The sequence below is a fragment of the Lygodium microphyllum genome, chromosome 7, assembly GCF_053477565.2.
Source record: "Lygodium microphyllum isolate KBCC chromosome 7, Lygodium_microphyllum_v1.1.10, whole genome shotgun sequence".
NCBI classification, from domain to species: Eukaryota; Viridiplantae; Streptophyta; class Polypodiopsida; order Schizaeales; family Lygodiaceae; genus Lygodium; species Lygodium microphyllum.
The window spans coordinates 88,084,374-88,109,240 of NC_141141.1; the positions used below are offsets into that span (position 1 = coordinate 88,084,374).

The following is a 24,867-nucleotide window of genomic DNA, read 5'->3' on the forward strand; positions in this document are numbered from 1 at the left end:
TCAATATTCCCTTAATGCGCACACACACACATACACACACACACACTCTCTCTCTCTCTCTCTCTCTCTCTCTCTCTCTCTCTCCCTCTCTCTCATACACACACACACACACACAAAAACTAAATAGAGATTGGAATGATCATTAGATGAGACCTTATTCATCCCACTACTAAGAGGACATAGCTAGCACCAATGCTTGGATTGGGCATGTAAATGACTTTCTATCAAGCGCACATCTATACACTCTACATGATGGCTTTATTATTCATCCAAGATAAATGGATACCCACCTTGTTTTCTTGCTTTCACAAGTTAGAGGAGAGCGTAGATTATTCGAAACACGAGTACAAGCCATCAACGATATGAGAAATAACTTGAGCCATTCCGGATTTAAACTCTTTAAAGAATAAGAGCCATCTATGTCCCATTACTAAACTATCATATACTCTAATAAAAACTTAACCATTCTATTATAAGGGATCGGGCGAACGGTAACTGTGCTTGCTCAATTAAAAAAAGCCTTTGTTCCCTTCGAATGAAGTGTAAAATGGGTTGCCATTATAGAATGCCAACTAACATAAAGGGTATAATGTTTGTATAGGCTACAATCATCCATGACTTTAAAAGTTCGAGTTTGATCTCTTGGGTTGATGCCTTAATGTTTTTATAGGCTACAATCACCTTTGACTTTAGAAGTTCGAGTTTGATACTTTTGGGTTGATGCCTTAATGTTTCACTACAAAGAAAACTTAAAGACCACCCAACTAGCGAATTTCATACATCTTACGGAATTTGGATGGTGCTACTAATGGAGAGGTAGGTCAACTACACATTCCTTCACGTTCGTCAGAGATTGAGATTGATAGATGTAGATCCAAATATCCTAACGAGTGCACATGTCAAATCTATTGACTACAACCAAACGAGTTTTACATTTGTCCTTGTCCAACATATGAGATTCGAGGATGGTTTCATTTTCTTCAGCCACTATGGAGAATCGTGAATTAAAGTAATTAGTGATATCTAGGTCTCCTTGAGATATAATACCTTAGAGAGAGCCCTCAGAGCAAAGTACCAATATATTGGAGGGCTTATGCATAGACACCTTACATGCTTTTTCATGATTTCCAATGTGACTTCATAGCATCCTCAACTTGCATATTAAAATATCAAGGCCCCACCACAACCCCTATCTACATACTACATGAATGATAATGCTTGATAGAGCACTCTATCTTGGCTATTCCAAGCTTCCTAAAGCTTGACCCATGTGCCAAAGATACATGCATTGCACAATAAATGAGATTGTCACTCAAGCTTGAGCTAAGCCTTCAAAATTCTTCTCTAGATGGGATGACATTTAGGCTAGAACCACCAATGAGGGCTTTCTTAGGATGATTTGTATACTTTGTATGTATATCCATGCATATTTCGTAACCCAAACTATTAGCATCTCAATGCCTTCATCACCCATGATAATTTCAAGAGGGATTTTTTAAAAGCATTTAAGCTTTGATTCTTGGACAATTCTATTGCACTATTAGACTAGAAGGTCAACTAAGAAAAATAGAACAAACACAAATCAAGCCAAAAGACCTCTAAGTCCATAACACACAAATATCACACAGAAATGACAGCCAGATTGAAGCAAACAATATCCAACCAAGGAGCATCAATGTCAGGAAATACCAAGGAGCATCAATGTCAGGAAATACCAAGTCAGCTGAAACCATAAAAGAGATATGCCATACCAAAAAACCTCAAACACGGATCACATGACCATGGATACTCCAGGCAAAATAAAAAATGAAGGCATTCTGAGTACACCAAATATGCCACAAAGCTATCCATCTAAGAAAATGAAAAGGCAAGAATGATCCGATTGCAGGGTGAACATAGAAGGCATCCTTCCCATAATCCACAAACGAGGTAATATCTACTACTGAGTCATTGAGGACCACACACAGGAAACAAAACTTCGAATATGTTGAGTAGTAGAGCAAGAGACCAAGAGATGAATCAATGTCTTATCACATCATGTAATGCAAAATACACAACGACCACAGGAGATCTTGCGAACATGCAACACATCCCTAGTTGGAAGACCCCCAATAAGCAGCCTCCATACGAAAACTACCCCTGATAAGGAATCTTAGACTTCCAGAGTTGGAGGAATCTTTCTTGCCACTTCTTTTTGTTGACCTAAATATGCCATATTTTATTGGCCTTTCTAGTGACCCATCTCTTGACCTTGACCATTTGATGATAGATTTGATTGGCTGACCTATTCTCGAAATCATCAGGTAGCACAAATATCCAATCCCACCAAGGAGACGAGAGCTATAAAGCAAGCAATGCATAGTATCTCAAAAGATGCTCCTGTAAGGACGACCAAATGTAGTAATAGCCACGAGGCATCCAAGAGTACCGACAAATGTGCCAAAAAGAATAAAGACGAGGCTGCCCAAGAATAACACATGTTCATTACTTTGTGTGTGCGTGCGTGCACGCGCACATGCATGTGTATGCACATGTGCATTTGCATGTGTGCATTGCATATAGGCGAGGGGTGGGTTGAGGCCCATGGGTTGGCTGCGCCACAAGCGCCCCCCGAGGGGAGGGTTGTTGTGAGAGGGGGCATGGATGGGAGGGGAGAGTGTAATTCATTCATTGATGTTATGAGTGCTTCCTTATCAATAATGTGAGGGGAGTGTGTAATTCATTCATTGATGTTATGAATGCTTCCTTATCAATAAATAATAATCTTATCAAATGTTCCCAACTGTTCTCTAATCAATAAATAATACTCTCATAGATCTTCCTGCAGATTGATCCTTCAACAGCATTCCCCATTCTCTCTCTTGAGGCAGGAGGAAATTCTTGTCTAGCTTAAAAAATTACTATACCTCTATTCGGGGTAGAGATTAAGATCAGATTTCCACTGAATATCACAGCCCCTCTAAATCCTAGAAGAGAATCAGAGAACTTTTCATGTCACCAAAATGAAGGTGAATAATATCTATTCATGATCTGCTCTCTGACAGGATTGCGCTGGCTTCTATGCTACCAACCTTGATGCCTGTTTGTGCATAAGACGAAAAATTTTGTTTGCGAGGCATTATCTATAAAACCACAAGACAGTGCCAATGAAAAATCTTGCTAATGCACCAGCAGAAACAACTGCAGCAGCAATGGGAGTTGTTGTATTCAGCATCACTGTAATGCACAATTAAATAATGCATGAAATATTGGTCAGTCCTGACAAAATTCGAATAGACCACAGGTTCTCTAACTAGAAAATGTATGGTTACCTTTTAGTGCTATTGTGTTTGATGATAAAACAAACATCTCGATTATATGCACCATAAAGGGGGAGAAATCCCATACCTGGGACATGATTATAAGCTATCAATAAGTCACACTGATATACTTGTAACTGGCTCTCTACAATTACTGAATGGAAAAATTAAAATTTCACATACCATCATTGCAAAAGTAAAGAACTTGAAATAGCTGGAGAGAAGCAATGCAAGCAAGAAGTCCGCCCACCTGTTGGTTTTCAGACAAAATCACAAATATCTTGACATGGCACAGCTTATCAATTTAATCTATTTAGCCCCTTTCCATATTGTTAAATAATGAATGCCTTGTAAAAATTACACAGCACAATGAAGAGTAAAAATGAGCAAAGCGTAGAGAGTACATAGGAAATTAGAGAACTGACATTTCTTTAATTGCAAACAAAGTGATACGATGATGGCTCTGTCCACTCATGCACTTCCACAACGAAGCTTAAATAGCAATCTAGATAGATTCTAGGTGAAGAGCTTAAAATTTTAGCTGGATTGACTAGGCAATAGGATAGATAATCATGGCTCTAAGAGTGTCATAGCCCGCAAAGGAGGTCAGGTTAGCCTAACCGGCATACCATATTACTAACCTTCCCTAGTCAGCTAGGGAATCTTCCAAGGAATTTTTCCTTTACCATCGGATCCATATCTTCCAACTTAACTACTACATCTAATCCATAGGCTAGACCCACACAGGTCACCTTTCTTACCATCCAATAACATAGACCTCATCTGACATACACATCACGACCCAACGAATGTCCCACGCTTCACATATGGCTTCTCATAATGGGGGCATTACAATTTTAAGCACCATGGATCATTGGTGGCAATGTATGAGGGTCGGGCATTGAGCATATCTAACATGCCTATCTAAATCACCGCAATCAAATTGATTTCCAAAAAGATTTGGTAGAGGAGTCACTTCTTATGAGATTTTACAGTCCAGTAACAGTACAACCAGCAAGGGTATGGCAAGTGGTTAATTGACAGTATGCATTTGCTAGAAAGGGCAAGATAGTTAACAGAAGGGTATAATTCAACTGAAGACAAGGATGAAGGTCTGCCTGTTAACAATTAATAATGCAAATCGTGTGGTTAAATGACAGTACACCTTTGCTTCAAAAGGGCAAGGTAATTGACAGGATGCTATGATGCAACTGAAGGCATAGATTAAGATCTGCCCATCACCAATTGACAACAAATTGTAACCCCAACGTAATGGTGGAAAGACTTTATTAGTGCATGTGCTTTGGTGCTCATACACCAGGCTGCACAAAGACCAACTCAAGAGATGACCATTCATATACAGCAGTACAGACCCTTGAGGCTTTGGCTATGATCCACGGTAGTTGATATGTTAGGGGCATCCGAAAATTTTTGTTGACTGAATGATTCTTTAGTGAGAAAACTGGATCCCTCAATTCTATGGTATGCTTGGATGACCCTCATGTGACAAACTAATGTTATAAGAGAGAAAAATGGAACTTTGAATTAAACTTGCCACTTTACTGCGTACCTTATCCTCCAACAAGATCCACTTCGCATCAAGCATGAAGAAGCTATCGACGTGGTTGCTAGAAAGATAAGATTTTGTACCATCACCAGGGCAATTAGCTGCAAATAAAAAAATTTCTCAAGAATTTTCTTCACTAAGAAAGCGGTTGCAGTTCATAGAGAAACTTTTCAAAACACAGCAGGGTTCAAGTTTTCAGGCTGCAAACACATTTGCTCCAGAAGCCAATTGTTGTTATCTATTCCACCGTCTAGACTCTTTTCAGTTCTCCTTATCTAATAGAAATCTCTTTTTTGGGAAAAAACGTTGCAGAAAACAATGACCAATAGGCACTGTACCACAAAATCATAGGTACAATCAAACTCAAGATTACTATATGACAACTCTTTTCTGTATTCCTACATGTGTTTGAAGTATGTGTGTTCGGTGAATGTGTACGTGTGTTTTCACTTCACTCAGCGCATGTTCTTTCTAAATTCTGTGGCTGCATTGCTTTGCTTGCAAGATTGTGCGTGAGTGTGCTCATCATCGTGGCCAATTTTCAGTGTTGCAATTCCATTCAGTTTTGCCTACCAGAAAATCCAAGATCCAGTATTGCTGAAATTGTCATCATCAAGATGAATACGGCAAGCAAACCAACCAAGTCATACAATCCCTCCACAGTTGAACTCTGATGCTGGAAACAGAGACTAAGTCACACCCCCATCTAAGGCCACTGTGAAAGCTGAAACTTTCATCCACAAGATGAATACAAGAAGCAAACCAACCAAGCCTTTCAAAGGTATGAGGACTATGAAGATACCAGTCTATGCCTGACACAGTTTCTAAAAGCATCTCCAGTCCAGCAATACATGTTGTCAAGAACCATTGGAAACCTCCTAATGAGGTGAACAATGAAGTCCCACCTCCTAGAAGATGTGGAACACCTCGCCTTGACTGCCAAAACCAACTATTGCTGATCTCCCCCACTATGCCTACACACTTTCTAAAGAACAATCAATACTTTGCATAGCGGAAAGAGCTGAGAACTCCCTTTATTAACTGCCATCATGAAAAATACTGATTACCTAGCCAAAAATTTTGTTGGAATAGTAAAACCAGCCTTCTCAGATAGGGTAGTAGATTACCCGATTTAACTTTAATTACAGCAAGCTATAAATGCACAAAACTGAAAATAAAACTTTGCCCACTTAATCTTTGACAGCCGACACCCGATCGGCCCCAACAACTGGTGTCCCTTGCCATATTTCTTTCACTTGTATTGCTCCAATTTAAAGTACATTGGAGATACAAGCTGATCTCGCTTCAAACTTCATACAATGGGCTGTCACAAATGACCAACAGCTCTTGAAAATGAACTTGCCCCTCGATCAAGCTTCCAATTGGGCACAAACTGCTCTTCAAGCTCTCGCATGTGGATACAATTAAATGGGGATGGGCAAACCCTTAAGAGCAGCTGCAAATTCTTCATTCACAGCTGTTGCTCTGATCATTGGGTCTTCAATTAATGGGCATGGTCTTCAAGACGGCTAAGACAGCAAATACCGTTGCTGTCCACCTTCAATGACACAATTTGAATTCACAACAACAGCTTACTACTGAGCATGGGCATTGCCCTTTTGGGGATGGCTTTCTTCTGTGGCACAAGATTGCAAATTTTGTTGTACGATATCATGTGAATGTACAAGCTGACGTGTGCACAGAAAGTAGTGTTAGGATATTTAATAATTAATATACTTGCCACATCATTATCTTCTAATACAGCACTGTCTGAATGACATAAAATTGATCTCTAGCCTAATGTATTTCATAAAATGCAGTCACTATTGCTGCTCAATTGTCACACACTAGATATATACATCACTATTGAAGCTCTCACCTCGGTTGCCAAGTCCAGCACAGCCACATGATCCAACACCTCAGCTGGCAGATGTAGTGACTTAAAGAGAATGCAGCGATGATTGTGTCAATCTTGGAGATGACTGTAGATGAGATCTATCAAAAAATGATTTGAGACAAACAAAACGCTCTATGAGGTCTACATAGTTGCATTCGTACTATGTACGGACTAGTTCGTACCGTACCCTACGGTAGGTATCCGTACCATTTCCTACCAAAAAACAGGCTATTTTTGGCCTCTGAAGACTAGACGATACAATATCTTCCAACTCCTAAGCCTAATGTTTATTAACATAATTCCAAGTCTCTCTCATTCTCTCTCTCTCTCTCTCTCTCTCTCTCTCTCTCTCTCTCTCTCTCTCTCTCGTCCCACACACACACAGACAAAAGAATGAAGAGCCTGTTTGTCCATCCACCCTAAACTTTGCTTTGTTCTTTGATGTATTACATATACACTCCCATCTATCTTCTATAGTAGCGCATTGCGCATGTTGTGCATGAGGTTTCTCCTTGTTATCCTCATGTATTCATCCTATTAACTCAAGTGACATTGCTATTTTAGCTCTAAACATGTGTTCTATTATCTATAATCCAAAATAGCCAAGTTTTTGTTTTTTTTCCCGTACTAATATTGTACCGTACCTTATAAAATCATGAGGTATCAATTAGTACCGTATTTTATCGTACCATACTGTACCGTACCTTTTGTACTTGACAACCATAGAGGTCTGAACCAAGTCGACAAAAATTGCATAACAATTATACCAAAACCAGCAACCTAGAAAACTAACACCACATGCCAGTTCAAGAAAGTTAAGTCCTAGTAATTTAAAGTGTTACCTGGCCCCTGTTGGTCACTATCTATAAAGCATTGCCTTAATGGACCAACAAAGCTACAAACACAAGTACCAAAATACCAGCAACTTAACTGACTACCATTGAACTGTCATCCTAATCCAAAGCCACAACTTCTACCTTTCCTCAGAACAACATTCACCCTATTGATCTAATCCAAGGCCCACAATTTCTAGCTTTCCTCATAGAACAACATTGACCACAATGTCTCCAAAACAGCCAACACCGTCTCACTCTCACTCAATAACAAAGGAAAAAACACCAAACTTAGTGGGGAGGAAAATGCCTCTCAATAATGTTAACAAAGTATTGTACATCTACACTCTTCTGTCCCAACCAATAGATGAGTGGATCTCGAGTGCATCACTCTGACCATCAACAATCAATGTTGTTCTAGTTCTTCCAAATAACCTCTTTCTCGTCATTTTGCTAGCCCAACAAGGTGCGTCTCATTGTCAAGCTAAATGCTGCATTAAGTCTTGAATGAAAGGTGCATTATGTCTCCATAATGGAGGTATATAAATAGGGACATATTCCCCACTAGCACTATAACATGATTATTCACCTTGCTTAGAACTTTGCAATGACCATTTAGCTCCCTCCTTCATTGTGCTGCTTGCCACTGCATCTCTAACTATCCACTACCAACCTCGCCACCTGCTTATGCTATCATAGCCTCCGCCACCCACTGTACTGGTCCCACCATCTCCCCCTACCAGCTTCTCCATGTTAGCTTGTCTATTTTATGTATGCCAGTTTGTCATAGCATAGTTGTGAGCTTTGTTAGAGTCTAACAAAGACATTGAAGCTCTGACTATGTTTTCTTCCAGTTTTGTGTGCATTTCATTACTTTCCCCTATGCACAATGTGTGTGCACTGTGCATTTCTTACATTTGTCTGTCAGACGCCAATCAATGCTGCCCTGCCAATTAGCGATTTTGCTCCAAGATGCTGTGATTTTCCCCAGAGTGGCCATGTCAGCATTTTTACATTATTTTATTGCTATCAGCCAAATCAGGTCAGGCATTTTGGCAGCAGTTGGCTACAGCTATTTATAGCTGATCACTTGGCTGTGGTGGATCATTTCTCTCTTCTGCAGGTTGCTGAGCACACTCCGTCTTTGGTATACTCCCCGTCTCCGGTGCTGCCATTGTCTTCAGCCTAATCTGCGTGCAGGAACTGATAAATCCATTTTCTCTCTCCTTTTGTATTCAGCATTCCTTTCAATTCAATGCAGATTATCACTTCACTCTCTCTTCTCTTATATTGTCTCTCCCTTTTCCTTTCTCTCCGTGTTTATGTTCCTCTTCCACTGCACACTCTCACATGGTATCATCGTCGAAATGAGAGTTACCCCATCAGGAGGAGACCCCCCAAGCTGAAAACACAGATTTTCAGCGATCTGCTCCTTGCTGCCAACGCAAATTTTCTGCAGGTGACAAATCCATACAACTCACACGGGACATCTACAATCTTTCCTTCATGCAGGTGTAGTTGATTTCACCAAAGCCATCCACAGCAAAAGGCAAATTTTTGTGGATGATTCCATGTGTTGAAGAGGTCTTACAACCAGTTCAATGGCTTTGACTACCCCATCTCCCTCTTCTTCTACTCTTCGACCCTTCAAGGCTACTTCATCGTCTACCTTGTCATTAAGTATTCCTACCCCTTTCCCATCTCCTCAAGTTTCTTTTAGGAAAATTGAGTTGTTAGAGAGAGAGCCTTCTTCTTCGAATAAAGGGAAATCTACCTTCCCTTATTAGTGAGAGGGAGTCCCTTCTACAAACAGGTGCATTGCACGTACTAGAGGCTACTCAATCTCCTTCATAGCAAGATGAGTCTATTACCATTCCTAGGTGGTATCGATGGCTCATATAGGAGTTAAGGATTACTCATTTCTCTAAGACACATATTGGCCCATGCAAATCAGCCATGACACACGCCCAACGGGATAGTTCACTCTGTGTGAATTATGCTATTATCACCCAAAGTCTTCAGTATTATAAGCCTACTACAATTAATGAGGCTCTTACACACGAGGTTTGGCACAATACTATACAGAGTGAGCTCGATTCTATTGAGCAAAACCAGACTTGGAAGTTGGTTCCACACCTCCAGAAGTGGAAGATGATTGGTGTGAAGTGGGTCTTTAAGACCAAGTATCTTGCAAATGGATCCTTTAATAAGCATAAGGCACGGCTTGTTGCCAAGGGATTTTCCCAATGCATAGGGTTGGATCAAGGTTGTCCGCGTCCGACGGACGGGTCAACCCGTCATGTCCTAGCCGCTGCGTCCGGTCCCATCCGGGCCCGTCTGGCCTGCTCGCTGTGATCCCGTCCACGACTGCGCCCTGCCGTGACCGTTACGCCGCATGCGGTCCCAACTCCCATACCCCTAGGTCTTGCGGCCAATAAAGTTTTGAACGGTCACTTCTTTGACCGTTTTTAGGCCCGTTTTTTTTTTCTCTTTCTTACCTTTATTTTCTTCTTTCTTTCTTACGTTTCTTTTCTTATTTTCTTTCTTACCTTTCTTTTCTTTCTTGAATCTTCTCTATTATTTTTTTCTTTCTCTCTATTCTTTTCTTTCTTTCTTTTATTTCTCTCTATCTTTTCTTTCTTTCTCACAAAGACTCAAGAGAAAAGATTAAAGATTAAAGTTTTAAACTAACCTCTCCCATGGATGATGGGCCATAATTCAAATTTCAGAATTTGAAATCTCTCTCTCTCTCTCTCTCTCTCTCTCTCTCTCTCTTTGCCCCCCCCCCCCAAAGGGCCAACCCTCGACCCCAAAGGCTAAAGCACTCTCCCTTTCTATGAAATCTCCCCTCCTCCACCATCTCATTCCTTTCAAGTTCTCCACCCCTCCTACTCCTTTCAAGCTCTCCATCCTTTCTACTCTCTCAAGCTCTCTCCTAGAGTCCTCCCTTAACCTCTAAACCCTTCCAACCTCCTCCTCCATCAAGCTATAGCCTCTCTCTACTCCCTCAAGCTCTCTACTCCTTCAATCTCTCTACTCTTTCCACTCCTTTCTTCAATCATCTCACCCTCTACCCGTGACCCTCTAGGCTCTCTCTATACATCATCAATGGCACCCCCTCTCCATGAGGCTTTTCGCTTACATTGTGCCTACTTCGAACGAGTGAAGGAGAAATCCAACACTTGCAAGTGGCAATGCAAGTATTGCCCAAAGCTCCAAATCTCATCCATCACTCACCTTCTCATCCACCTTTGCAAATTAGGAGGGGAAGCCACACCATGCCCTGGTATTCCTGACGATGTCCATGAAGATTGTCATCGAAAATACTTGCCATTGAAGCGATGCAAAGGCCTTTCAAGGGCAAGTGAGAAGGTGATCTCTCCCAATCATGACGTCTCGGATGCGAAAAATGATCCCTCTCCAACTGTCTCAGTTTCCTCCATTGGAGGGGCCTCTTCTATCCCATCTAGAAAAAGTTGTTTGAGTGGTGCACCTATGCCCAAGAGACAAGCCACTCTTGCCCAAGCAACGGGGCAAGTTTCCGGTCCTCTCTCCTTTCTCAAGGAGAGGCAAAGGCAAGTGGAAATAGAGATTGTATGCATCATAATTGAGTGCAATCTCTCTTTCCATATTCTCAAAGTGGATCAATGGAAGCTGATGGTGAAGGCCATTGCCGCCGTTGGTCCATGGGAGGGATGATACGGTGTCACGTACAATGACATGCGTACCAAGAAACTCTATGAAGAGAGAGAGAGAGGATTAATAAGTCCCTTGAGCCCGTGCGTGCCAGTTGGGTGAAGTACGGATGCTCTATCCTATTTGATGGATGGAGTGATTGAAAAAAAAAGGGGATCATCAACATCCTCGTCTCTTGCCCACTTGGCACATACTTCCTAGGAGCAGTGGATGCAGGCACAAGGGGAAGGAGAACCACAGGCTCGTTTATGTATCGGCACATATGGCAAGCCATCATTGAGGTAATGCTTCTAAATCCATTATTTTGCAATATCTTCTTTTAACCTCCCAAATTTATTCTAATTTCATCGTGTATAATCTTGTAGGTTGGGCCGCAAAATGTGATGCAAGTTGTCACGGACAATGCCTCGAATTGTACATCTATGAGGCAGAAACTTGAGGCCGAGTTTTCGTACATAGTATAGACACCATGCACTACACATTGTTTAGATTTTCTTATGGAAGATATAGGCAAGTTGGAGTGGGTGGCGAGGATTGTCAACGATGCTTGCACAATCGTTGGCTTTATCAACTCCAAGGTCCGAGTTCTTGCGATATATCGCTCATACTCGGACTTGGAGTTGAAGAAGCTCTCGAAGACTCGGTTTGTGGCCATGTGGCTTCTTCTCGAGCGTCTCTATAACGTTTGCAACAAGCTACAAAAAACTGTTGTGTGAGATGAGTTTAAGGAATGGCTTGAAGGGGAGTCCACATCAAGCCAAGTGGAACCAAAGGCCGTTCAAAGGCTTTGCTTAAAGGAGGAATTTTGGATGGCTATGAGGGACATTATCATTGCTGTCACTCCCATCTACAAGGTGCTTCACATGACGAACATGGAGGGGGCTACTATTGGCCTTCTCTATCATCTTATGGTGGATGCGATGGAGGAGATACAATCATCAACTATCTTTGATGGGGAGGCCTCTTCTTCATGGTATTGTTTTTATTTTTATTTTTTTAATGATTCATGCTTCTTTTTAGTTTTAGAATCTATATTTCATACTGTCTCACACTTTCTTTTCAAATTTCACCTCTAAATCTCCCTCTAAATCTCTATTATCTTACACCTACTATAGTGATATCTTGGATACTACCCCTAAAAGAGATGATATTCTCTTTTTGACAAAGAAAAGATGGGAGTGGATAAAGCGACCCATACATGGATTTGCCGCACTCTTATATCCCGCCTTCAAAAAACCCTCTCTCTTCATGGATGCCAATGTCCTTGCTGATCGTGATGCCTTTCTTCCAAAGGCTTTGACGGAAGAGTACCATGGTGCCTTCCTCCAAGAGCTCATTAATTATAGTTTTCAAAGGGGCACCGCTTTCGCATCCACCATTTGTTGGAAGCGGGAATCGTTGGTGAAGACTCTTTTTTTGTGGGAGTCATTTGGCTATCAATTACCTCACCTCCAAAGAGTAGCCTTATGTATTCTTGCACAGGTTTGAAAATCTCTTCTCTTTTTTCATTTAATTCTAGTTAAACCTACTTTTTCTTCGCATGGTTTAGGATTGTTTGTCGAGGGCATGCGAGAGGAATTGGTCCGCCTATTCCCTCGTGCACACCAAAATTCGTAACAAGCAAAGCACACGACAATTTGAGGGACTAATTTATTGTCACTCCAATTTATGCATGCTACGCAATATGCATGAGATGTCTATGGCAAGACAGGTATCGTATACCTAATTTTTATACTTTTTAGTTCATAACTTAATTCATAGATTATGAAATATATTTAAAGAAGTTTCATTTGTTTCATCTAAGTTTTTCATTATTTAAATGTATAGATAAATGTGGATTCACTCAAGCTCTCCGCTCGTACACTTAAAAGTGTGACTCACAAGAGAGACTTGGAGGAGCAGCAAATCTTTAGGGAGCTTTACTTGGAGCTCGAGAAGATAAGAGCGGCAGGTCTCTCGCACTCATACACGGTGTGCCCGTGTTGTTATTCGCCCTCGAGCCGGTAGCAATGGAACTTCCACTTCGGCATCCACATCGACTACCCGTGATGCTTATGGGGCCCTTAGATGCTACACGAGGCGTGGGAGTGGCTTGAGAAGTACTCTTAGTTCGGCCCAAGAGGACATACCTATCACTGAATCTCACCTAGAGCTTAGAGAGCTCGAGTATGATGACGAGGAAAATGTTATTAGTGAGGGTGATTTTGTTGAGAAGGGAGATGGCTCCTCAAGCAGTGATGAGGATGCTTCTACCTTCGATGCCGAGAGTGATATGAACACCTAGAGTAATCATGTATCTTGATTCGAATTGAGCCATGGATTATGGCTTTTATCTCAATCCATTTTTGTACACTTTTTGTATGAGATTGCACATCTGGTTCATAATAAAGTTGTTGGTTTCATTATTCATGCTACATAGTACACTCTCGAGTCTTGTTTCAACTCTTTTGCACTTTTGACTTGAATCTATAAGTTTATGTTTTCACTTACAAGTCCAAACATTAAGCACAGACTTTTTTTCCCCCCCCCCTTTTATCGAACGTAACATCGGACGTAGGTCCAAGATTTATTAGTCCGACTAGTACCATACTAGCATCGAACTGTACTAATCGAACATCATCGGACGTGACAACCTTGGGTTGGATTACTCAAAGACCTTGACACCTACTGCTTAGATGTCCACTATTCAAGCTATCTTGGTTCTTTTAGCTCATCACCATTGCCTTGTTTTTCAAATGGACATAAAGTCTTCCTTTTTGAATGTCGTCCTTGAGGAGGAGATTTATGTCTTCTAGCCTCTTCTTTTTCTTATGTAGAGAAAGGAGGACCATGTTTACAAATTGTAGAGAAGGCTCTCTATGGCCTGAAGCAAGCTCCTAGGGCTTGGTAGTAGGTACCAAAGGATTGATCGATTCTTCTTACAGAATGGCTTCCATCAATCAAATCATGACCCCAACCTTTATTGCAAGGTTAAGGGTGGCAAGTTTGTCTTGGTCATTTTGTACATTGATGACCTTATTATCACAAGGGGTTGATCGAACTCGGAAGATATTGTACCGAGGGTTCAACATGATGGATCTTGGGATCCTACACTACTTCCTTGGCTTGGAGATTTATCAAATGGCACAAGGCATTTTCATATCCCAGCACAAGTACATTTCCAAGTTAGTTTCGAAGTTTGGCATGGCCAAGTGTTGACCTATTTCTTGCCCCATAGAGTTAGAGTCCAAGTTATCGCTACTGGAGATCCCCTAACAAATGCTACCCATTACAAGTGTCTATGGCACTTTCTTCTATAAAGCCAGAGTACTGTGCCCTTTGTTCTATAGCTATGGAGGCAATTTGGCTCCATTGGATGTTGGCAAAGATTGACTTTCCATAGAGAGGACCCACACACATGCACCAGATACTTGTGTTCGGTAGTCTTGCCTCTCCTCGTGGTCATGGCCACAATCAGAGTTGCCAGATCTACTATATTTTGGCTCCTACCTCGAAAGGACTGTTGTGATTCCTACTTTACTATGCTCCCTCATCCTTAAACATTCTGGTTTATTGCACTCACTCATCCTTAGACATTATCCCCTTGTATAGAAATGTCCTAATATAGAAACTCAAATACAATCGTACAATAAAGCACAAACTGATAATAGAACACAATTAGGGTCAAGGTAACTCAAAGACAATGAACACAAAGAATACTGAAATAAATAAATTATGATGCTCAATGCAACAAATGCACTATGCAATGAATCAATACAAACTCCTAAACTCTAGTGTCTTGAGGATCGAGGCAAACAGTATGAGCTAGAAAGTGTCATACTCTGATGTATCTCGAAACATAGCAAGGTAGCCTCCAATGGTGTCTAGCACCAGCAAACGCAACAATGGATGCCACATCAATGTCAGATAATCAGTGATGAGAGAAAACTACAAACACAAATGGCAGCTAATGCAGAAGATAGTAGGCGGAAGCTATTTCTTGAAAAAACAACCTGAAGATGGGTCACCCGCACATGATGTCAGCAGGTCAGCCATAAATGCAAGCTAGTTAGGCATAATCAACACCAAACACAACTTTTTTGAGTGCAAAAAACAATGGGCAATGATTGGGAAAGATGGTAGAAACAATCGCTTGATGTGCAACAGTGATCTTGGGGCAGAAAGCAATCACCAACATTAAGGAGAGGCTGGACAGCAGGCGCCATGGGTGGACAGCAGTCTAGGACAGCTCCGATTGAGATATCCTCCACGTACAGGGTGTGGACAAAGAAGTTTTGGCACCTGCAAGCTGCAAAAACGAGATTGAGTTGAATGAAGGGTAGTCTATCTATTTATAGAAAGTTAGGCCTCCCAAATTACGGTTTGTATGTAGGACACATAAACTCTCTAGGATTGTGTTTCTTTCAATAAAGTTTGGTAAATTTCATTAATCAAGCATGTTTTAGGGCTCTTTTAAAGAAGCTAATGCTTGGAAGTAGTGGAACTCTGAGCCTCAGCTATTAGCTTAGAAAGAAACTAGGTCATGTAGTAAAGGCCACCAAGCTGTAGCCTGTGCCTCGCCACGAGCAATCACCAAACAAGTCTGAGAGTCAAGGACCTCAACTGTGGCCACTGTAAAGAAGACCACTTGTCCCAACTAGCAAAGTTGTTAAACGAATAACAAGTTCCTCCCACGTTGGGGGACTTAATAGACATCATCCAACGTAGTGAGATCCAAACCTCGTCAATAGCAAAACTAACATGATCATGAGCCTAAATCTTGACCGAGGAGTTATTCCCAACTCGGGCATGCCTAGCTACAAGGGCTCAGATAAGAAAAATGTCCTATATGGGTGTTGTGTGATGTGTAGCTCCACTATCCACAATCCAAATAGAAAAAGAAGTGCTAAGCTACGAAGAGTAGGCCTCTGCAATCACCTCACCAAGATATAACTTGCATAGGTGGATGAGACTTGCATACTCGAATGTCTCTAAAGAGACAAGGTGAGCCTCGACAAACTAGTCAGACAAGCCCTTTGGTGTTGAGAATGAAGTCGACTATGATGATTGACCGATGGCAGTGTAGGTCTGTGCTAGGAATTGCCCGACTGAGAGGCATGGTTCTAAGTCTTTGATTTTGGCTATGTGCCTCTTGCCTTTGATCGATATTCGTCCTCATAATGGCCAACATTTTGACAATGTTAATAATACCTATTTTTCTTAGGTGCATTCTGCCACACCCACATTTTAGAGAAAAATGGGAGGTTCCTTGTGACTCACTAGTGTGATTTTGATTTTGATTTTGTTTTCTATTTTCATTTTGGTTATGGTTTTGATTTTGTTTACTATTCACTTCTTGTAACTTGTCCCTTCTAAGAAGATCTTGGGATGTAAAGGTCCTTTATTCACCTCCGTGTATTATGTGTGTATTATTATGTTGTAGATGTGAATGCACCTTTACGAGCCCCAAGTATAAATACATTTTATTCTTTGTGTACCAACACATTGTTGGTACACCCAAATCAGATCGTACTCTCTCTTTGTCACTCTCACTCACTTGTATACTTCGTCTCCTGCAAATCTTCACACTTTCACTAGCACGTACTCAACAACTGGTATCAGAGCTGAGTTACAGTGTTCGCATTTCCCAAGAGTATCAGGTCACAGGACTAACAACAGTCTACAAATAGCACTCGATACAAGAGGCAGAATTAGCCACGTGCAAACGACCTATGCAGCACAGGTCGTATTGAAGACCACCGGCGCCAGTAAGCAGCCAAGCAGGGACCAACGGGCAGGCGAACACTGCTCGCGACCGGGCAATGGGGTCCAATGGGCAAGTGAAGCTCGCAACCACGTGACAAGGACCGACGGGCAGGCGACAGAGGCACATGTGATGAACCAGCGCCAACGGGCAGGCGACAAGTCACATCCATGACGGATTGACACGACGCGAAGGGCAGGTCAACGGCCCCCTCTTCTTCTTTTTTTGATAAACCAGAAATTTTTCAATCTTTCTTATTTCCTACTCTTCCGGGTGTTCGTGCGTGTAAGCATAGAACACAAATCTCTGCAAATCTGCTTCGGAAAATTTGGGGCTTTTCCCAGATTTGATATTGTTTATGCTTGACAATGACATTTGTGTCAGAAATTGCAGACATTGTGCATGTTGACCTCAATTAAATTGGGGATTTTGCCAAATTTGTTGGAATTTTGCTCAAGATCAAAACAAAGGATAACCCTGCAGATGTTCTCACTAAAAGTTTAAGCAAGGCTCAACATGAGCATTGCATACGACTAGTGGGAGTTGGTTAAAAGTTCACTTCGTACCTTTAAGTGAGAGGTTGTTGGGATGTAAAGGTCCTTTATTCACCTCTCTATATTGTACAAGTCTATTATTATGTTGTACATGTGAATGCACCCTTACAAGCCCGAAGTATAAATACATTTTATTCTTTGTGTACCAACACATTGTTGGTACACCCAAATCAAATCGTACTCTCTCTCTGTCACTCTCACTCACCTGCACACTTCCTCTGCTGCAAATCTTCACACTTCCACTAGCATGCACTCAACAAAAGATGCAATGAGGACCCCTTGTACAGATGGACTACGAAATTGAGTAAGCAGTTGAGCGTAATGCAATAGCTATCACTCAAATTCATAGAAAGTGAGCATGGTAGCTTATGAGATCCCATGTTGCGTAAAATGGAAATATTTCCTTAGTACCTTATTTAGAAACAACGTGGCCTTGTCATGAGAGAACCTAGGAGTCCCCCATGGTAGAGAATTCTGCAAAAAGTTGCCAATAATCAACCAACTTAAGGTAATCCTCGTTAGTGATTTTGAAGTTTTTGAATATCATGATCAAGTGTGGTATCACAAGTCCTATCTCGAGCTGCGAAGCAGCCAATCAAGTGTGCACATCACTTAGATACGAGATCAAAGTGTTGTAGCTGGGAGTAAAACTCAAGGAGAAAACCTTGCATCAACTCGACTATGACAAAGATATTCCTAGCCTTCCATAAGCAGACAACCTCATATGTGGAATCGGGTTGAACAAGGTCCCATAGGTTCTAAGAGTCAAAAACATGTCTCATCAAATTTGACCAAGTGGTGTAGTTAGACTCATTGAAATGTGTCTTAACAAATATAGCATGATTAGCTGATGAGGAAGATTAACCATGAGGTGTCGGATAAGATGGGTAAAAAGGATAAGGTAGGTAAGAGCAAGGGGGATAAAAAGGAATAGGAAGTGGATAGGCAGAAATAGGTTGCGAGTGTCCATATGGTGCCAAGGATGGAGACATTGGAATATGAATATTTCAATAAGGTACCGATGAAGATGGAGGCACTGAAACATGGAAACCTTGTCCAAATGTCAACCGGAGCACAACAGAATGACCAATAGGTCCACTAGGTAAAGCCATGGAGACAAATTTTGGTACCACCTAGTCCATACCTAGGTAAGCAAGGATAAGAATCTCATGCTAGATGTAACCCAAAGGTGTATAGAATGGAGGCTAACCCTCCCCAGAGATACATGAGTAGTACCTAGAACTAAAGATGTAGAGGTCCTAAAGGTTATGCCTTTGTTTGAAGGACCCCCCAATGTGGTGTATGCAATGTCATGTGGTGTCTATTATGCAAAGATGAAGGGCGTAAAAGGTAATGGTGATGTAGCGGAAAAAGTAGGTGGTAAGGGTGGATTTTGAAAATATTGTGAAAATGATGATATAGATGCATTCAATTGATTTTGATTAAGTGATGGAAATTGAAATGAAGCTAAAGATGTAGAACACAATGAATATCAAATATAAAACTCATTCTAAATTTAAGAATCAATTGAAAGAAGGAAAGGAATAAAAAGAAATACCAGTCTTTTTCTTATAAATTATAATCACTCCTTTTTGTATCAAAATACATGATTGGATCTTCAATGGGAAATTTGTCATGATCAACTTATGGCACTCTAGCTTCAACTTTATCTTTACCAACATGCTACAAAGGCAGTGAAGAAAAACAAACGGACAAAGGAACAAAAGTACAAACTTGAGTACCTTACACCAAAGTAGGAGAAATGGCTTGAAAATAGGGAACATACTTTGAATCTCTTTCTCCAAGAGGAAACCCCATCCCTAATGAAAGTCTCGACGGTCCTACAACATCATCAAACTTGTGCACTATATCTAATGAGAAAGAATCAAGTATATATTCTTCATGTAACTTTTATTTAAAGGCTTATCAACAAAGCTTTTGGATCCTCTTGACTGTGTGAGTTAAGATCACATGTAGCTTCTCATATGTAATGGAATAGTGATGCATGTCTTCAACGTAGTCTGGAGAATCTCTGGCTATGTTAGAATGTTGCAAAGTTTGCAATGGGCAAGATACCACTCTTGCTCAATTCTCGGCATAGGCTTCTTTGGGGATTGAGTAGGTGCAAAATTATTCAATGTCATCTATTCTACTTTGGCTCTTAGCTTTTGAGAAGAGCTTTCAAATCAAGGTCTAAGTTTCTTGAGAGAGTACCTAGCTCTGATACCTTGTAAAGAAATACCCTAACACAGAAACTCAAATACAATCATACAACAAAGCACAAACTAATAATAGAATACAGTTAGGGTTAGGGTAACTTAGAGACAATGAACACAAAGAATAATGAAATGAATGAATTTGAATAAATTATGATGCTCAACGCAACAAACACACTATGCCATGAATGAATACTGACCCCAAACCCTTGTGTCCCGAGAATCAGGATAGAGAGTATGAGTTAGAGAGTGTGTCGTACACCAACGGATCCTGAAACGCAGCAAGACAGCTTCCAAAGGTTTCTAGTAGTAGCAAACGCAGCAGTGGATGCCGGATTAATGTCAGATGCACAGCGAGGTAAGAAAAAACTGAAACATAAATGGATGCTGATGTAGAAGACAGTAGGCGGCAGCTGTTTGCTGAAAATGCAGCCTAAAGATGGGTTGCCAATGGATGACACAGAAAATCAGCAATCAGCGCAAGCTGGTCAGGGGTAATCAACACCGAACGCAGCCTTTCTGGGTGCAGAAAAGCTGGTCAGGGGTAATCAGCACCAAACACAGTCTTTCTGGGTGCAGAAAACAGTGGGCAACAACTGAGAAAGATGGCAGCAGCAATCACCTGATATGCAGCAGTGATTTCAGGGCAGAAAACAGTTGCCAACAGCAAAGAGAGGCTGGATAGCAAGCACCAATAGGTGGACAACAGTCTGGGACAGCTCCCGCTGAGATATTCTCCACGTATGGGGTGTGGAGAGCGAAGCTTTGGCACCTGCAAGCTACAAAAACGAGATTGAACTGAATACAGGGCAACTTGTCTATTTATAGAAAGTTTGGGGCCTCCCAAATTACAGTTTCCATGCGGGAAATGTTTCTTTTCATAAAGTTTGGTAAATTTCATTAATTAAGCATGTTTTGGGGCTGTTTTAAAGAAGCTAATGCATTTTTAGCTCAAGAACCTTACCCTTGGCACATAGAGATAATACTCTGATGCACTCGGGATCGGTTGGATAGAGGATAGTCTCCTCAGCACCCCTCAACCCCCCGCTCCCAAAGACAATGGGTTTTGGACAGCCTTTTGCTCCTTGCGCTCACCAATTGTACTGCAGTCACTCTCAACATCAGTTTGTTTATCTGAGTTCCTGGGTTCTTCTACACTCTCAACCCTATTTTCAACAAGCTCATTTGATGAGTTGTCATACACACAGTGTTTTCTCTGCAGCCCTAGTGTTTCCTCACAAAGGATATACAGAAAGGTAGGGAGAGGCTGAGTGCATGAAAGGAGGGAGAAGGAGATGAGTAGCTGCAATGAACAGAAGGGAAGAGATGTGAAGCATCTAGTAGAAAGTCAAACTAGCTCGAAGCATCTACTTTGACTACTTCACAATATTCCAGTAATTTTAATCATAAACTGATTGCTTATTGCGCATCAATCAGGTTTTGAAAGATTTTGCTAGTAGATTATTGGTTGTTTTTATGTCATACTGCATTTTGCCAAAGCATAGTTAAGACAAATGAGAAACAAAGCGAGCAATAAAAATGAAGACAAAAATTGGTGCAAAAGGATGTTTTGGTCAAACATAAACACATCACCTAAAAGCTAAGTAAGAAGGGAAGGAGCAAGTAGGATCATATTGAGAAATTCCTCACTTGATTGCAACACACAACTGCATGGTTCTAGGTATACATCCATATTGGAATCAAAAATGGGTCAAGTAGGATACTGTTGCCATAAAGAATTTGGCCATTACTCCTACCTGAACCAGTCTGACTAACACATGACTCCAGTCCATCCTATGTGAATGGTCCTTTGCTAGCACAAAGGTTGTGCATAACTCATACAAAGAGATAATTCTTGATATGATGAGAATCTTGAGACAAAAATGAGGGAGACCTTTGATCTGCCAGGTATCAAATTGCATATAAACTAAAATTAATTGATAAAACATCCAGGCATATATGGGTGAAGAAAGAGGAAATTTTGATATAAACAAACTGGTTGTACAAGAATCAGAGAAACACTGAGATTATGCCTTTAATGCAGGTCCAAACACGTATCCAAAATGTGTGTTGCAGAGAGATGAGGCACAGTAATTCAAAAATAAGGCATATTACTGGATTGAACAAATGGATAGTCCATGAGTTCTTCTCAAAGTCTAGCTTGAGGAAAAGCATCTGGAGTTCAAGCAGATTTTGGCAACCCTAAGGAGGTGTTGCATATCCACTTTGATTCATATAATAAGCTGATGTCATTCCAATATTAAATGGACAAGAAACTGAAGGCATGGATCAGTACTTTACTGTGGAAGAATCCGAATATGTAAAATTGTTTTTAAGCATTTCCATATAGTCTGAGTGGTATGAGTTAACCCTTGAATCTTGTTTACAAATTTTTGACAATATGCATAAAATGATTAAGCGGTCTTGGATAAAGGGGCTTAAGCCTAATGTCAGATATATGCTGCTGCCAAATTGAAGGTCGATAACTAAGATACCAGTGATTTAGAAGATTGCACCTAGGATGCTCATGTTCTTATTCTTCCTTCCACTAGTTAATGAGTGTTATATGAAGGTTAATTTTTTTTGAAACAGACTTAAGCTGAGCAACCTCTGGCAGGGCACTCTAGAGCACTACCCGCACATGCATGTGGTCGCAGTAATAATAACAAGGACTGATACTCTCAATCAATTCCAACCCAGTTCTTGGGTGAGGAAAAAGATAAAGCCCTCAATTAGCCAAGCGCAGAAGGGCCATTTGGATGTGCCTTGTAAGAGATCTACCAAAATCTGGCAGACTGTGTCAAGAGGCATCTCAATTATTCCCAATCATTTCACCAAAACCACTGTCCAGATTTTGCCATTCAGCTCCAAGAAGACGTGCTTAGAGAAATTCGAAGTAGAACTTTGTTAATATTGCGCTTGACACCATATCCTGTGGGAGTACGGGATAAAGTTCCCCATCAAGCATAGAGTAAATCCTCCCTACAGAAAAGCGCACAGTTCTTTTGTACTTGTGATCCACCTTTGTCAATGATTCTAGGACCTGGAATAGACTCTCAGACTGTTTTACTTGAAGGAAGAATTATCGAAAAAGAAGAGAAACACACACTTACGTACCAAGATGAAGAATTTATAAATTGTGGATCTTCAACATATAGGGCCATCCTCAACAACTAAAATCTGTTGCTCAAGACTGTTCAGCTATCTTTAATGGAATTCACTAGATTGCTAAAGCATAAATTTGACTAAACAAATAAACCTATACTAGCACATAAGTTTCCAAATTTCTTTTCTGCCTCTCAAAGTGGACATCACCTTCAGAGAAAAACACTTTAAGCCATAGTGCACACAAACAGGAAGGACCTTGTTAGCTGACATTGAAATCATTCCTCTATGCAGTCAGAACATGACAAACATAACATTACCTTTCCAGCTGTGGACAAAAATACTGAAAGACTATCCCACTTTACAGTATCAACCTTGCCTGCACCAATCAAGGAGTGTCTGCCTATCGCAGTAAAGGCTGCTTGAGAATTTTTGACTGATTAATCAAATTCAATGCTAGCATCTAAATTGGTCATGCTTGCAATTTGGATACATGAATCTAAGAAAATAAACAGTAGACTTGCTTTCCAGATCAAGTCCTGCAGCAAAAAACAAACAGACAAGATTACTCAGCTTTGCAGTACATAGAAGTTCACTAAATTTACGTCTTGAACACAAATAATGACTTATTTTGTAGTTCTGTATTACCGCTAGAATACACCAATCAGTGTAACGTAGTATCCATCCTATCTCATTCAACAATTAAAGATATTATTTTGGCAAGTCCACTAACCAGATTCCAGGTCAGGCCTACTTGGGCTAGGCATACATTTACATTTAAGTAGAAGTGTGGTAATTATATAGTGTGGTGAACAGGATGGTGACACTGCAGACAATATTGATAATATGCAAGAGGAAGGCCATGAACCAGAGCCCACGCAGGGCATCTAAACTCGTGCTGAATCAGGGTTTACCACTCAGATATATGCCTTTGATGTGCAAGCATAAGCCAGAAAACTGAATGGTTTCTGCTTAGGCATTACATTCTTCAATGCAACTTCATGTATTATGTTACAAGAGCATAATCAGAACATGTTGTTGCGTAAAAAAATGATCAGCTAGCTGGTTATTATATCTCTGTGCAGCTACATACAATGTTCGGGGACAGTGACATTAATTAAACATAAATTGCAACCAAATCTTGTGTACAATGACCCCTGCAGGTGGATAATGGCGCAATGTTGGGTAAATGGGGAAATTTTTGAATTTGGTTCAGTGTATGCTTTGCAACTCAGCTGAGGGAGCTGAAATGTGGAGAAAAGTAAGTACCTACCCAGGGCTTAAAAATGCATTCTTGTGTGGTGATTCCAGTAACAATTCATTGTCTGATGCAGTACCATACACAACTTGCATAGTTAAGTGTGGACTAGGAAAAGTTACTGGAGATGTTGCATACACACATGCACAAACAGTATGCAGGATAAGGATTCACATTTCATCATAATATTTTTAAGTGATACCGGGCTACGTTACACAAATGTTACTGTTTGGATGTGCGACAGTTTGCGTTTAGAGACTGATCCTTATGATCGAAGTTACATACTTTATAATGCTGCTTGCCAGTATGGCATCTTTCCTTGTAAGATGTGGCTAGATATTGAGCTTGTGATCATTGATCATGCTCCTTTATGGCGTGGTTTGTACTTTGGCATGCAAACTGAACATCAACCTTGCCTTGCAATGGACTTGTTGGTCATAGTTACTTGTGACTTGTGGCATGACATGAATTTGCAAGAATGATCAATAATGAAGCTATGCAACAGACATCTTTTAATCTAACCTTTTTTGCCATAGACCCACGTTGTTTAATGCCAAAATATTACAGAGTATAATTGCCCCATATCATTCGTATGCAATGTCCAAAGTATGAAAAGCATAACTCAACCAACCAAAGGAGTATGATTCCAACTATCAAATTAATGTTTGCGGTGTACAGCTAGCTTCAAGGACGCTAGTG

The 24,867-nt window shown here is 40.7% G+C and overlaps 1 protein-coding gene and 1 pseudogene across 5 annotated transcripts in view; one reads left to right on the forward strand and one right to left on the reverse strand.

Annotated features, from left to right (window-relative positions):
• Nucleotides 1-2,732: 2,732 nt before the first annotated feature.
• The window catches only part of LOC148033668 (protein ARV 2-like), an 87,118-nt gene continuing 64,983 nt past the window's right edge, over nt 2,733-24,867 (reverse strand). For all 5 annotated transcript variants that reach the window (XM_087681593.1, XM_087681594.1, XM_087681592.1 and 2 more), the window contains 6 exons: nt 23,404-23,449; nt 23,231-23,313; nt 4,870-4,967; nt 3,483-3,549; nt 3,312-3,387; nt 2,733-3,216 (listed from right to left, as the gene is read on the reverse strand). In XM_087681593.1, the coding sequence (XP_087537719.1) occupies nt 3,119-3,216; nt 3,312-3,387; nt 3,483-3,549; nt 4,870-4,967; nt 23,231-23,313; nt 23,404-23,449 (468 nt within the window). In that variant the 3' untranslated portion in view covers nt 2,733-3,118. The remainder of the gene's footprint in view (nt 3,217-3,311; nt 3,388-3,482; nt 3,550-4,869; nt 4,968-23,230; nt 23,314-23,403; nt 23,450-24,867) is intronic.
• Nucleotides 10,232-20,490, forward strand: LOC148033669 (uncharacterized; annotated as a pseudogene).